Below are 15,150 nucleotides of genomic sequence, written 5' to 3'. Positions count from 1 at the left end.
AGATAGAGCCGAGCAACCATTGTATGATTCAAGTGGAAAGTAAAGCTGCATCTTGCATGACTTTGCATTTCTGTTTGATAGCAGGAAGATGCACTGGCACAACAGGCTTTTGAAGAAGCCCGGAGAAGAACCCGCGAATTTGAAGACAGAGACCGGTCTCATCGGGAGGAAATGGAGGTGAGAGTTTCACAGCTGCTGTCAGTTACTGGTTAGTACTCTACCAAAATCTAGATTTTTTTCCCCTATAACTTCTCTGCCTGTGTCTAAAGCATGTTGTTTAAATCCGATGTTTTATTTGGATGTTGCCATTTGAAATAAATCCTGTTTGAACAAAAAATCATTGCACGAATACGTGAATAGTTCATTTTTTAAATCTACCAATGCAAGTTTACCATTGCACTAGGGAGTTACTCACCCAGTGATCCCTAATCCAATTAAATATTTTAACTTAAACTGATTTAATCTGGTATCATTAACTTTCATGTCCATTCAGGCATAATTTAGTTACAATGCCCTATTTCGCTGTCTTCCACATCGGTAGCTGCATATGGTAGATTTATTCACTGAGCTGTGTTTATACATTATTTAGTAAGAAATCTAATTTTTATCATAGTTGGCTATATGGTATAGTATTGTAGAATACTGGTCTTCTATTTGTAGCTGAGGCAGTTGGGATAAAGTGACCAATGTTAGCATTAATATTCTGGAGACCAAATGACAGAAACATTGCACTCTGTTACTAGGATAAGTGTTACCATTTTTTTGTTGGGACAAAATTTGTTTTAACAGGAAGGAATTGTTCATATCTTTGTAACATCTCTGAAAGAAAACTGCAGGGACAGTTTTTATTGTAGTGTGCTTTCAGGTCATTTCTGACTCATGGAGATCCTAATGCAAATCTATCCCACAGTTTTCTCGGCAAGATTTGTCCAGTGTGGGTTTGCCATTACTTTCCTCTGAGTCTGAGAAAGTGATTTACTCAAGGTTTACCATAACCAAGCAAGGATTTGAATCCTGATCTTCAAGAGTCCTAGTACGACACTCAAAACGATTACACCATGCTGGCTTTCAGGAGTAGGAGCAGTGCTATTTAAACCAAAGTAGAATTGCATTGATAAAGTATTTAATTCAAAAAGCAAACCTTGGTTTTCCTGTTTGTATAAGGAATACCATTTTACAACCCCATTGTATATAATGGGACTTGAGCATCCATGGGTTTTGGAACCAAACCCCAGTGTTTGCCAAGGGCCCACTGTACTACTAAAACCCATCCTTCTTCTGTTGGAATGAATTAGTTTTGAGTTTGAGCACATTCTTGTACAGTGGGCCCTTGGTATCCGCTGGGATTTGGTTTCAGGACCCCATCGTGGATAACAAAATCCATGGATGTTCAAGCCCCAGTAAATACAGTGGATAATAAAACAGTGTCCCTTAAGATTTGTTGTTCAGAATGTATATAAATTCACCCCTAACCCCAGGGAATGTGGAGGGACCACTGTATTTTGAAGCCATGGGTGCTTGAATCCATGGATATGGAGGGCTAACTGTATAATGAACAGAGTGGTGATAATACTTGGAGACCATACAACATTATTTCCCCAAAATTCACCTTCAGTCAATTTATCTATATTTAAAATTAATGTTGATTGTAAAATATACGAAAAGAGGACCATACCTAATTTCAGTTTGAGTTCCATTTTCATAGTGGAAAGATATGAGAAATATGGTTGTGTTAAACTGCAACAAAACCTATACATTTTCACATAACAGGGTCATCACACACATAGAAATAGAGTGCTTAAAGACTGGAATGATGACGACTGAAAGTTTCATTGTTAGAAAGCTATACCTTGAGTTTCTGCAAAGTCGGCATAAAACGTTTCTAAAAACATGCATAGCTTTAAATCACTTTAATAGATACCACATTGGAGCTCAATAAAAAGAGAGAAGCCCTTACAATACGCGCACTGCCCCTATCCAAAAGAGAGGCGCCAGCTCTTTGGAAACATTCGGCCAAACCTTAGCAGCATATGAAAATGATCACAGAATTTATTCTTTATTTATATAACGTCTTGCCTAGAAGAGATGTTCCTTTATTTCATAACATAGCTGAAACAAAAAAACCCTCTCAGAAACCCTCTCAGATCATGCATCCGCACAAAAGCCCCTTACAGAAAACCCTTATTAAAGCATTCAGGCACTTTCAGCATTCATACTCTGAATCTTTCTTTATCTGTTTTAAAGAGTACAAATAAAGGAGCTAAATGGATCTAGAAATATTGGGCAATGTTAAAATACAGTCGTTCTTGTATAAATGAAACAGTTCGCAAATGAATTTGTAGCAAGATCATGATGAGATAAGTAGTTTTCCTATAAAACAGGATATTAATGAACACAAGACTGGCATGTGCTTCCTTGGAAGTAGAGAGAAACAAACAGGCCAAACAGAAACAACCAGAATACGGAAACAAAATGAAAACACATTGTTTGACATGTCAACTGAAAAATATGTTTTCTAATTAAGGCTATCAATTTATGGTTTTTCTGAACAGTTCAATTATCTTCTCTCAGCTGATTCATTGATCAGATGCCTCAATAGAGGCATTTGGGGAGAATTAAAAAGGAGGAGGCAATATGTTCTCTGTGGTGTGAGAAATTAAACACTTCAGTGAATAAAATGTGTCACTAAGTAACTAACAGTAGGAAATACGTTTGATGCTTCGTGCAAATGCAAAACATTTTCAATTACTGTTAGCAAGTTACAATGTCCAGTGACAAAGCAGTACAGTACAGTGTTTTATAACAACGTATAGTGGCAAAAGGGCCTAAATATACCCTAAAGGCACCAGATCCTGTCTGATCTTGGAAACTAAGCAGGTTCAGCCTGTTTAATACTTGGGTGGGAGACCACTAATGAAAATCAGATGCTGTAGGCTGTATTTCAGAGGAAGGAACGAGCAAACCCACCTCTGAGTATTCCTTGCCTAAGAAAACCCTATGAAATTCATGGGTCACCATAAGTCGACAGGCAACTTGAAGACACATAGACAAGGCAAGGCCAATAAGAATTGCAGCATGACAAATAGCAAACATAAGGATGAATGGAGCAATTGGGGTTGAAAGGTTGGACACAAGGGAACAGATGCAAAAATACAGGACAACTCAGGATTCAGAGGAAAGACTGGTATGTTGGGATTGGGTTCTATTGTAGCCAGAGTCAGGATGCAGATATCTATAGAAAGGATGGATGTTACATCTGGAAAGTGTTATCTACAAGATTTCTTTTTAGTATGGGTAGTGAAATGTTTCCTCTGAGGTCTGCTTCAGCGTCATAATTATGCTTTCACAGCAAAAAAGCTAATATGTACAGGCTAATTCTTACATTCCTCATTTATGTTGTCTTACAACTTGTATTGACACATTAAAATCAGAGTACATCTTGAGGCAAGGCTCTCCGATTTAAAGTCTCCAGTAATGCACATTAAATTTGTGTTGTCAGTCTGAAAGAACCATACATTGCCACAGATAAACCAACTTCCACTATCACCAATCTGATAATGAGGCCTGTAAATATATATTCATTGCTAAAAGAACTAGAATTTTGTGCCAGGTCAAGCTGTCTCCTGTTACGCAGCTCACTAACCACTGCCCACATACACACAAATGGGCACCAAGTACAGTCTTCGGCTCCATACGGATTAAAGGATTGTAAGAGTTGGGTGTAAAATGAAAGCTGATATTTGTTGGATCCTCCAACTGTTACTACATTCTGCTGCTTTGCTGTGCTTCTACAGAAGTCTGTAATATATGGTCCTGAACAAAAGTTCAAACTTTGGCCAAAGGTTTGTATTTCAAAAATACTGCTGAGTGAAATATTCTCTCTCTGTGTTAGGCTATAGCTAAATGGGCAAACTGAGTCAAACAAGAACATCAAAAAGACTGTTTACTGGATGTGCTGATGTTGCTGGTGTTTTTGTAGTAGCTCTGTCTCGCCACAAGTCCTACCACATCACGGGAACTCAAAGAAAGATTGCGTTCTGTCTGGTTGGAAGGCAGTAAATGTGCTTCACGAGTGCTCCAAAAGCATTTGCCAATGCTGGACAGTCATGCTGCCTTCTGTCATTTCAGTGCTCAATTGCAGAAACAGGATTCAAAATGGCTGTTGAACCAACTGTTTCTAGAGGAAAATAATAGGCTTTCAAGTTGAATAGCCTGAAGGCAAAGAGTGGGGGCTGTTCCAAGTATAAATACAAGAAAGAAATACTATGCATGATCTAAAATGCTGAAATAGCCAGTTAAATAGCATTGATAACCTTTCCAAAAAGTAACATGAAACTGAATAGTAACCTCCTCACACTTATTTTTTCAGTTGGCCAGTATTCTATCCCTATTTATACAGTATATATATATCTGTGGAAGAAATCCTAGCTCCATATGGATTTTTTTCCCCATTAGGAAAAAAAGGTGCTTTCAGTTGAAAAAGAATTCTTTCAAGGCTGGTAGAGATGCTATAAATATATAATTACTATTGATCACTGTCAGCTAGCATCTCACTGCTACTCAACCCCTTTCTAACCTGCATTGACAGAAAGGGGAGCATATATTACAGTATTGCTTGACTTGCAAAATGGATGTGCTCCGTTCAGCCCTCAGCATTGATTCTGTGCAAAACATGGCATGCTGTCATGGGCATTCGGTGGCATTTTTGTAATGGACTACTTGCTGCATGTGTCTTGCTGCTCCAATGCGCATTTGGGTTGTTTGTTTATTTAATCCATTTGTTTGCTACCTTTCAAGACCATAATCATTATATAATATAAAACAATACGAATATATTAATAGAATATCCGATACAGTTTCAAATGAAAGCAGTTACAGTTGCTGTAATTTCAGAATGTCCGCCACTAGCAAATATCATAATAACAAAGCCTAGGAGAGCAGATGTACGGTAGGTTTTTTGGGAACCTATTTCTCTGCTAAGTCTAGGAAAAAAGACAGAGAATAAAGCAACTTCATTCCCTACTTGTATGTATTACCATCTTTATGATGCATGTCTGTTGGCATGAATTTGTAAAATACTGTTTTTCCATATTTGTGTTTTTGGAATCTGCTGCAAAAGATTGCTTTATTTCTCTTAAACTCCTGTTATTAAATAAGGTTCAAAGCTTGTTTTAGAATAGTGAAGACTCTTGGTTTGGTTTGGGGAGAAGAGAAAGGCTCACAACCGTTCACAACGTGTCGTTTGAAATATTCTTTTGCCTTGATTTTGAAATATTCTAGGCATTTAAAACCCTTTCCCTTTTTTATCCCTGTTTCTTTGTGTTAATGCAGGCAAGAAGGCAACAAGACCCTAGTCCTGGATCAAACCTGGGAAGTGGTGACGATCTCAAACTACGTTAAGAGAATTGGCATCTGTGCCACGGATGCGCGTTTTAAACTTGGCAAATGACGGAATTAGAAGACCAGAAACTGTGATAACTGGGTATATACTATAGTCTATTCCCTGACCTGTGGCAGCCAATCTATCATGTCCTGCCATGGTTTGCACTATGTTTATGTTGCATTACCTACATTTTGGTTCTTTAAGCATGTCACCAGTGGGAATTTGAGATTCTTGTTTTTTCTATGCAAGCTTATTTTGTTGGCACTATTTTAGTGAAGAAAGAATTTATGCAGCTATATTAAAAAAGAAAAGAAGAGGTCCTCAACTAGTAATACTTGTTCATTTCAGGATAGGTCAAAACATTGCAGAATAAATGGGGTTTTTTTGTGTGTGTGTGACTTCTTTGAAACCAAAACTTTCTAAACTAATTTTTATATGGGATGTTGGAAATCTGTTTTTTCATAGTGTTCTTGCTTTTTAGACCTGCGTTCTTTGTGGTCTTGTCTTTTGCACTTTCTTTTTTGGCTCTAAACTTGCAAGACGTTTTATCCTTTTCTGCCTTGTGCCTCCGAAAAACCCAAGTCGCACAGTATTGCCAAGTGATTTACTAAATTACGTTCTTTCAAAAAAGACAGTTTTTTAAAGTATCCCACAATAGGTCATTAAGCAGCATGTCTACAGAGATTTTAAGCTGTTAGAGCATTCTGTTGTACATTCTCTTCTGCGCATACTATTTGACAGTTAACATGACCCTCTTCAGATAACCTACTTGAAATCCATAGGAGTTTGGCTTTCATTTTATTCAGGGACTTTGTGAGAATAGATCTAAAACCGGTCGCCACAGTTTTTGTGATTTAGGGTTGTCATTTGGCTCAGAATGGTAACGGAAACACCTTTAATACGGTTGTGTTGAAAATTGCTGCTTTAATTGTTTTTATGTGCTCTCTTATTCTAACTTGAAATATGAACTGAAACATTTGAACTGTATGCAGAAAGACTCGTACTGATCTAAATATGCCTTGGGTTTTGGTTCCTGAACAGTTCTGTTCAGTAAAGTAAATGAGGTAAATAATGAAGTATCCACTTTGAAATTCATCCCCTGCTTTCTTGCCTCTGTGACTTGAAACCATAGTGCTTTCTGTACACTTTTCAATCCAATTGCTCTTGTTACTGTCCTTTGGGGTGCGAATATCAGCCTATGCGATGTAGCATTCATTTGCAAAGCCATCCATCCTTGAGGGCATACACTGCCCCTATGTGGACTGAGCCATAGTCACCAGCTTCCCTTTCAGTTTAAGAAAGACCAGCCCTTGTGGAACTGGAGATACGAGGCAAAATACACAGGCACTGTTGTTGTTTTTCTCATGTGAAACCAGCCTTCTACCTTTCAGTGTTTTAGCCACTCGATGAAGTCATAGTTGTGATTAACGTTTTAAGAAAACAGAGCTAGCCATGCAGTTTTCAAAAGTTAGAGTAACACACTCTTGGTCTCGAGAAGGAGTTTTGTTTTTAAGACTTTTCTTTTCTCTCTCTCTGTCTTCCTTTCCAAATAAGTCATTCCTACTCTGTGGAAACCAATCCAGGAATCCAAGATTTAATGTGATTGGACAGTTTGCCTTTCCAAAAATAACAGTAGCAGCAGCAGCGAAAACAAGAAACACACGACCTTTCTAGTTCCAGGTCCATTCCATACCACCCAAAATGTGACACACATGTAAGCATTTTTGAACACATTATCTGCCAGTGCAAATCAGGTCCGCCTGGTTCCCCAGTCGATGCAATGGGAGCTGTGGTTGAGAGAGCGTAGATTATCCATCCCTGCCGATTTACTAAATATTGAGAATGTGAGAGTGAGAAAGTTAAGTGGTTAAATGCCTGTACTGCAGCCATTCACTCACAAACCACAAAGTTGTGAGTTCGATTCCAGCCAGGGGCTCAGGGTCGACTCAGCCTGGCATCCTTCCGTAGGTCACTAAAATGAGTACCCAGCTTGTTGGGTTCCAGGGTTGTCTTGGAACCAAACCCCAGCGGATAACAAGGACCCATTGTATATATAAATGAAGCTGCTATTGCTATTGCTTTCAGACAGCCCTGCAATAGGGTCCAGTGTTATACAGTCTCCTAATATATTCTTATTTTTCTTCTCTCCCCCCACTCCAGTTATTTTATCAAAATACAGTCAGGTGAGGCTGTGAGGTTGACTGTAGTAGTAGTGTTATGGAAAAGAGTGATTGCTTTCTGGCACGTGGGAGAAAATGGAGGGCCGCAGGTGAGGGATTTTGCTTGCAAAAACAGCTCCCTGGAAAAGTGGTAATCATTCATCCCTTGGTTCCACCAGTTCAGTCAGTACTGCAGCCTCCATCCACATTTCAGCCGTGGGTTGTTAAATTACTCTTTTAAAAAGCTGCTCTGCATGTTATTTCGGCCACCTTTACCTGATCACTTTCCAGGCCAACATACATAAAATGCTCCTTCTCGGATTAGCGTAGTCATTTAGGAATAGTTTTTTGTGGGTTTTTCGGGTTATGTGGCCATGTTCTAGAAGAGTTTATTCCTGACGCTTCACCAGCAGGAACAAACTCTTCTAGAACATGGCCACGTAACCCGAAAAACCCACAAAAAAACTGGATGCCGGCCATGAAAGCCTTCAACTTCACATTTAGGAATGCTTTTGGTTTTGTCTTTAAAGCCTTTCTAGTGATTTTTAAAATATTCACCCAATATGAAGTGTTTTGTGCTAGCTGTGGGGAACGTATAACCCCACTAATACTGAAGTGCAACTCACATCATCCCCAGGTTGTGCTGGCTGATGGGAGTTGGGCTTCATCCTTTGCAAGGACAAGGTTCCCTTACCTTTATTTTATGCATTTCAGCTTCTACTCAGAATTGAAAATGTTTTATATGTATATAGTTTCCTCCTACTCCCAGAAATGTTTTTGTTACACATGTTACACAACAGCTGGATGGTTACAAATACTTTTAAACAGAAATGGTTCATTCCGCTTTCCTGCGCATGACAACCCTGACTCTGTTTGATACTCTTCCCAGATAAATTCACTAAACAGTACTGTGTTGCCATCACATTTCATTTTGTTAACTTCGTCGTTCTTTTCTGTGCATGTTTTTCTTCACTTAGGAAATAATGGTTAAAAGAAATAAGGTACTTTAGGAAACAAAATACAAAAAAGAGAGGACTTTTGGTTGCTCTTTGCTTTTCTACCTTGGTATTCTCAGTCAATGTGGTGTTATTGGATCAATTCAGCTACTGTTTTGAAATCATGGATACACAAGTTATGCCATTGCTATCTGTGTGTAAATACTTTTTCTTGTTCTCCTGAACTATGCGACTCAATGGCCGTGTTCAGACAATCGTATCTTGGTTTAATAAATGGAGATAGGAATATGCCAAGCATGCTGTTGCTTTGCCTTTCCCTTCACATTGTCAAGCAAACTTGGAAGCCTCTAATCCTCGGTTTGCATTTCATCCCTACCAGAAAGGTATGAATTGGTGACAAGCCAATATAGTAAACTAGCTTCAGACTATGGTTTAGAGTTGTTTCAGAGTTTATGAATAACTGTTGTTTGCCAGGTCAAATGAAATTGAAACTGTGGTTAAGTAGGGGCTTCCCAGTTTAATGCTAAGCATTGCAGAGGGAAGAGTAAAAGGATCATAGTTACGTCAGCTTCTGATAAGGATTGTCTGAACCAGGCCATTTCATCTTAATGCTGGCATTAAGATCCAAGGCCCTCTTTCTCTCTCTGCTATTTAGTGCAGACCTGTGAAACGTCAACATTAAGTTATTGATGCAATTTGATATTTTTTCATATTTTCTATTTAAACAGAAGTTGCATCATCTTCTTTGAACTTGTCTCTTTTTGAAGAGTTGCCTTAAGCTTCAAGATTGCTTCTGCTGTCTTTCCCCCCCCCCCCCCCCCGTTATGTTACTCTTATGTTCATAATAAACTTCTGTGTAGTGAAACAAAACGGTTGTAAATTCCTTTACAGCGCCGAGGCATATTTAAGGAGGAAAGCTAGTTCTGCAAATGTTTCTTTTTCCCCCACCTGCATTTGCTTTTATTCGTACACAGCTAGTCCATATTGCAAATAAAGTTTAATCCTTCAGGAAAATGCAGTTGATTTCCAAAACACTGTGGACACAGCCTCTTCAACCGATCGTGTTAGCAAAGGTTTGGCATAAGATGACTAGCATTTACAAAAGAGAACAAATAAGGGGAATTTAAAGAGGCCAGAAATGCATCATGTCTCACCGAAATGTTGTTGTAAATCATGTTTCAAAGCAGATAGTCCTGCCCCTTTTTGGGAAAATGGTGAGTAGCTTTACGGCTCTATTTTTTATTATTATTATTATTATTATTATTATTGGGGCATCTGAGGCTATTTTAATCCTGTTATTCATTTTGGGGGGCACTGCAGATACACAAAAAGTGGAAGAGAACTGAACTCCAGACCAGATTTAGTGAAGCGGTTCATCATGCAAATATTAGAGATATAAACCTTACATGTTGTGTAATAAATTAGATGCTGGAACATATGGAAATCTGTTCTGAAATTCATTTCTCATGTCAGAGTAGAAAAGACTTCAAAGGAAACACTGACAAAATTGATTGATTATTGATTGATTGAATGTCTCCCAGGGTAGGATCCAAAGCAGCTTTGCCCAAGGCAGCAATTCGCTTTCTGCAGCCAGCGCATCTCTCTGCTCTTGCAGATACTCTTAAAATACATTTCTCCTTCATATCACTCAGTTTAACCTCACAATCCATCTTTCTGGCCCCAGGTTAAGATGATACTTTTATAGCTACAGTTTTAATGACAGAATTGATCCAGTTCTCATCAGACTCGGCTAAATTTCCTCCTCAAATCCAGACTCATTAGCCTTTAAAGGCACTGGAAGAAATTCACGTTGATCAATTTCCCCAGGGGAATAAAAGCCAGCTCTAAGAAAGAAGGATCAGAAACCTGATAGTTTTTTTTAAGACCAATTAATAAATAACCTAAGAGATGGCGTTCCCATCGATCACAAATGACTCCGAATGGCTTGGGTTCCCATTGAGAGCTAATGTGCTTTTTGCACAACGCTGTTTGTGCAAGGCAGTGTTGCTGATCAAACAATGAGAACAGGTGACACGGCTTTCAAGGAACAAAACAGGTGCAGGTGTGTTTTCTACTTTTTCTTTCCAAAAGCCTATTGAAAAGGCTTTTTTGTTTATGTAAGTGTCTTGAGGAGAGGCCTGTATACACAGCAGCCTTTATTTTTTCTCTTCCTGCTTGTAATACAATACAGAAGCGTTGTTCCAAAAGGAAGAGGCTGCAACGTATTCACATTATATTTGGCACCCTTGGATCTAATTCATATTCCTCATGATGACAATGGCCTAATCATATCAATAGTCCTATGTGCTGGTAGATATCAGAAATTATTATTATTATTAGTTTATCTACTTATATCCCACCTTTTCCCCCAATATAGGTGAGAAATAACCAGAGGACACACGGGGAGAACGTTGTTACTTTGCATAGCTGGGTCATGGCACACAAGGATCTTCTAGTGGTCCCCAAACTTTGGACCACCAGGTGTTTTGGACTTCAGCTCCCAGAAATCCTGGCTGCTGGCCAAGCTGGCTGGGGGATTCTGGGAGTTGAAGTCCAAAGCACATGGAGGACCAAAGTTTGGGAATTGCTGATAGCCCAACCTGCCATACGCTCTTGAGAGATGGCCATCCAACTTCAGTCTAAAAACCTCCAAAGGTGAGTCTACACTCTGAAATAGTCTCTTCCAGTGTCAAATAGACGTCAAACGGGGGACAGATTTGGTTAAAACGTCCCTAAAGTCGGTGAATATGTAGGTCTCACCATATTGGTAGTTTATAGTAATAATACTAATAATATAATTATTATTATTATTATCGCACTCTGTGTAACACAACCAGGGATCCAGTTCTCTCTTTAGCTCCACTTGTTCTAGAAATGCCCTTCTTTAGTTGACTATTGAGAACTGGGTCGAAACCCTCCAGCATCATTAAAACACAAACGCCCTCTTTTATGGAAAGGGCTTTATTTGACATTTCCCATGCCAAAGAATGATCTGTTTTGCAGTGTGCTTTTTTCGGCATGTGGCGGGCAGAAGGATAACAAAGTTGTGTGTGTCTCTGTGTGTGTCCCATTCCCCCCTTTGCCTAGAACAACAACAGTGTCGCAGCACCCCTTGGTTTGGAAAAGCACATGACTCCTTTCCTAAAGCTGTTTTCTCTCTTCTCCGCCACCCCCAGCAACTTCCCACCCTACTTGAGGAGAAACTCAAGTCCTGCTCTTATTTCAAACCAGGGCTTCGGTCATGAAAACACGCTCCTGCGGTTAACGGAAGAATTGGGGCTACTGTTTGCAGGAGAAGGGAGGAATGAGGTAATCTGCAAGGCGGCCTGTTTTTCATGCAAGACGAAATGTTGAAGGCTGCAATCCCATTCCTACTTGCATGAGAGTAAACACTTTTCAACTCGGAAGGATCGCTTTATGAGTATCCCTGTTTTGGATGGAGTTACCTCCAAGTCACCTGTTGACCCATACATTTCATTGAGTTTGCTTATAATAAACAAATATATATATTTACCAGTTCCTTCCTCTGAAATATAACCTACAACAACTGGGATTTTTGTTGGCAGTTCTTCTGGCCCAAAAGGCACTTTTTCTGAAAGTTCCAGCCTACAGCATTTTGGGAAAAGAAAAATTCAACATTTAACAATAACAAAACACCGACAAACCTATTAATAACAACAACAACAGGCAGAACTTCCTATCCCCTAATTTCTGGACCATACAGTTAAAATGCTATGTGCTTTTCTTTATCCGGAGAAGAATATACCCACTTTCCTAGTCTAAATCCTCTACATTTTCTTATCTTATATAGGGAAATAAAACTTTAAGGACCAATCCTATAAAAGTTGAAGGCTTTCATGGTCGGCATCCATAATTTTTTGTGGGTTTTTTGGGCTCTGTGGCCATGTTCTAGAAGAGTTTATTCCTGACATTTTGCCAGCATCTGTGGCTGGCATCTTGGTGGCTGGCATCTATTACCCATGAATGGTGAGAGAGGGGGGGAATCTCATTTTTGCCTAGAACTTGAGATCATATGATGCCATAAATCATAGGCTTTGTTCACATACCGTAATGCCGTTTTTGCTGTGCTTCTCAAAGTCTCCCTGCCCTCCTGTGGACCACTTGGAAATTGCTAGCATCTTAGAACGTTTTATTGTGGGTTCTACAAATCCAAGCATGCACACAACTCATATTTCAACAGCAGGAGTCTTATCCTTTCCATTGCGATCAATATACCTGTGTGCGGTCGGCCCTCCCTATTTGTGGCCCTGGCAGCCCAAATTGAAATTTAAACCGGGAGAGGTAAGCCGAATTAATAAGCCAAGCGATACACTCCTATAGGATTCTATGAAGAGAAGGTTAAGGGGTGATATGATAGCCCTGTTTAAATATTTGAAAGGATGTCATATTGAGGAGGGAACAAGCTTGTTTTCTGCTGCTCCAGAGAACAGGATCCGGAACAATGGATGCAAGCTCCAGGAAAAGAGATTCTTCCTAAACATCAGGAGGAACTTCAATAAAAGCTGTTCAACAGTGGAACACACTTCCTTGGAGTTAATGGAGTCTCCTCCTTTGGAGTTCTTTAAACAGAGGCTGGATGGCCATCTGTCAGGGATGCGCCGATTGAGAGTTCCTGCATGGCAAATGGGGTTGGACTGGATGGCCCTTGGGATACCTTCCAACTTTAGGATTCTATGATTCGGAGATGTTTGTCACCTATGTAACTAGCACTTTGTGGAACAGAAGACTGGGTTAATATCATGTTTTGTTTGACCTAGTCAGCTCACTGTAGATGGTTGGAAAGAAGGCTTTTCCCTCTTCCTCCAAAATTGGCTCCAAAATATAGAGGAAGGTGGTAGTAGAGCAACATGCCAGCAGCTCCTGCACAGAGTAAACCATGCCTGGGTTTTGTAGGAAATGACATCCTCTTATCGAACGCAGGCCTCTCGGTGGGTGTCGCCCGAGTAAAGCAGCAACACCCCATCTACTTGCACAATGCGCCACACCGCACAGTTGATACATGTGCCTGTCTTCCCAAACTTCTAGCCTCGTCCCTTTGCAGAAACATGAGAGCTTGTGTTCCTTTGCCATCCAGAAGTCGGAGATGAAGTGGGGGCCAGCCAAATTTCAAGACACCCCCCCTTTAAAAAAACGCATGGCACTGTGAACGGCGTCTCCGACGCAACATGCAGGATGTATTATCTGTAAAATAAACCGCCTTTGAAAAATCAGGGAGGAACGGGCGCATCTGTTTCTAATGAAGGGTACAAATTTAGCTCCAACGCCAGCATGAATCACAGCTTTAAAATATAGCTGGGGAGGCCAACGGTTGTTACGCGCCAGCCGTCGTAATGAAAACGGATGCAGGAAGAGAGAGAAAGAAATGTAGTGTGCCAGGGACCAGTGGCTATTTTGTGGTTAAGAGTCCCCAACCAGTGGCTATTTTATAACCTCGTGGTCCTTCCTCTTACAAGGCCAATCCATCCTCTTCCTCCTGGCCTCTTCTTTCCTTCTAACACTGGAGACTAGTCCAGCATCCCAAGGTGCGTCTACACAGAATGCAGTTTGACACCACTTTCAGCAACAACAAGTTTATTCTGCGTTAGCCCATCAGACTTTCTGCAAAAAAAAAGCACAAACTCATATACAATTGAACAATTTTGTTGTTGTGCCTCCACGTCATTTTTACTAATGGCAACCCTGTCACAGGGCTTTCTTGGCAAGTTTCTTCAGAGGGGGGCTTGCCATTGCCATCCTCTGAGGCTGAGAGAGTGTGACTTGGCTAAGGTTACCCAGTGGGTTTTGCTACGTTCCTTTTACTAACTAATCTACAAACGGAGGTAAAAAATTAAAGAAAACAGCAAGATGTATAATACACAAATAAAACCGTTATCTAGTGCAGCAGTTCCCAAACTTTGGTCCTGCAGATGTTTTGGATTTCATCTCCCATAAATCCTGACTGTAGGGCTTCTGGGAGTTGAAGACCAAAAAATCAGAAAGACCGAAGTTTGGGAATCATTGATCCAGTTACCGAAACTCAATGGTGTTTGACACCTTTGCCTGATGAGTAAGCCGTTGCAGCTTCTAAAGCGTGCATCCTATATAATGTGTCTTTTGTTGGCCCCATCAAGGCATCCCTGTTTTGGGGATTTGAGATGTTATTGTACTTTACACTTCCCAGGATCCCATAGCATGGAGCTATGGCAGTTAAAGGCTGCATCCACATTGCAAAAACAATTGTGTCAAATATATAAACATGCAAAATGGATCTCTCATTATATCCAACATAGGTCCAACCTTATATTTTATCACCAGGCGGATTAAAATCCTCTCCCTTCATCAAAGCTGGCATCAAAGCTGCATTATTTCTACAGTGTAGATGCAACCCTGAATAGGAAGATGCTGTTCTACCAGCAGCAAGTTGAAGCTCTTGTGTTGCTGCTTGTGTTGCAGTAGCGGAAGATATTTCTCTCCTCCGGATGCTCAATGGGTGGGACAGATATGGATAAAATCAAAACCAGATTGGCCTGTTGCTGAGTTGAGTTGTTTCCGTTTGCCAGTTCTCTGCCGGCTTCCTTCTTCCCCCAATGGCACTTTCATCAAAAGATAACACAGGCCTGCAAAACCGAGGGTCATAAAAATATATATATAT

The 15,150-nt window shown here is 40.1% G+C and overlaps 2 protein-coding genes across 4 annotated transcripts in view; both read left to right on the top strand.

The window, feature by feature from the left end:
• CBFB (core-binding factor subunit beta) overlaps window positions 1–6,476 on the top strand; it is a 31,195-nt gene extending 24,719 nt beyond the window's left edge. Inside the window, exons 5-6 of one of the 3 annotated variants that reach the window (XM_089540920.1) lie at window positions 82–177; window positions 5,332–6,476. In XM_089540920.1, the coding sequence (XP_089397046.1) occupies window positions 82–177; window positions 5,332–5,400 (165 nt within the window). In that variant the 3' untranslated portion in view covers window positions 5,401–6,476. Of the gene's footprint in view, window positions 1–81; window positions 209–5,331 lie in introns of all 3 variants that reach the window. The other 2 variants (XM_089540922.1, XM_089540921.1) reach the window with 2 other exon arrangements.
• PHAF1 (phagophore assembly factor 1) overlaps window positions 5,424–15,150 on the top strand; it is a 46,677-nt gene continuing 36,950 nt past the window's right edge. The window contains exon 1 of the mRNA XM_089540917.1: window positions 5,424–5,482. Within this exon, the coding sequence (XP_089397043.1) occupies window positions 5,424–5,482 (59 nt within the window). The remainder of the gene's footprint in view (window positions 5,483–15,150) is intronic.

Source organism: Sceloporus occidentalis, unplaced genomic scaffold (genome assembly GCF_023333645.1).
Source record: "Sceloporus occidentalis isolate IW3139 unplaced genomic scaffold, rSceOcc1.0.p SCAF_10, whole genome shotgun sequence".
In the NCBI taxonomy this organism is placed as follows: Eukaryota; Metazoa; Chordata; class Lepidosauria; order Squamata; family Phrynosomatidae; genus Sceloporus; species Sceloporus occidentalis.
The sequence above is the reverse complement of the archived record's forward strand: the minus strand, read 5'-3'. Positions and strand labels throughout refer to the sequence as shown.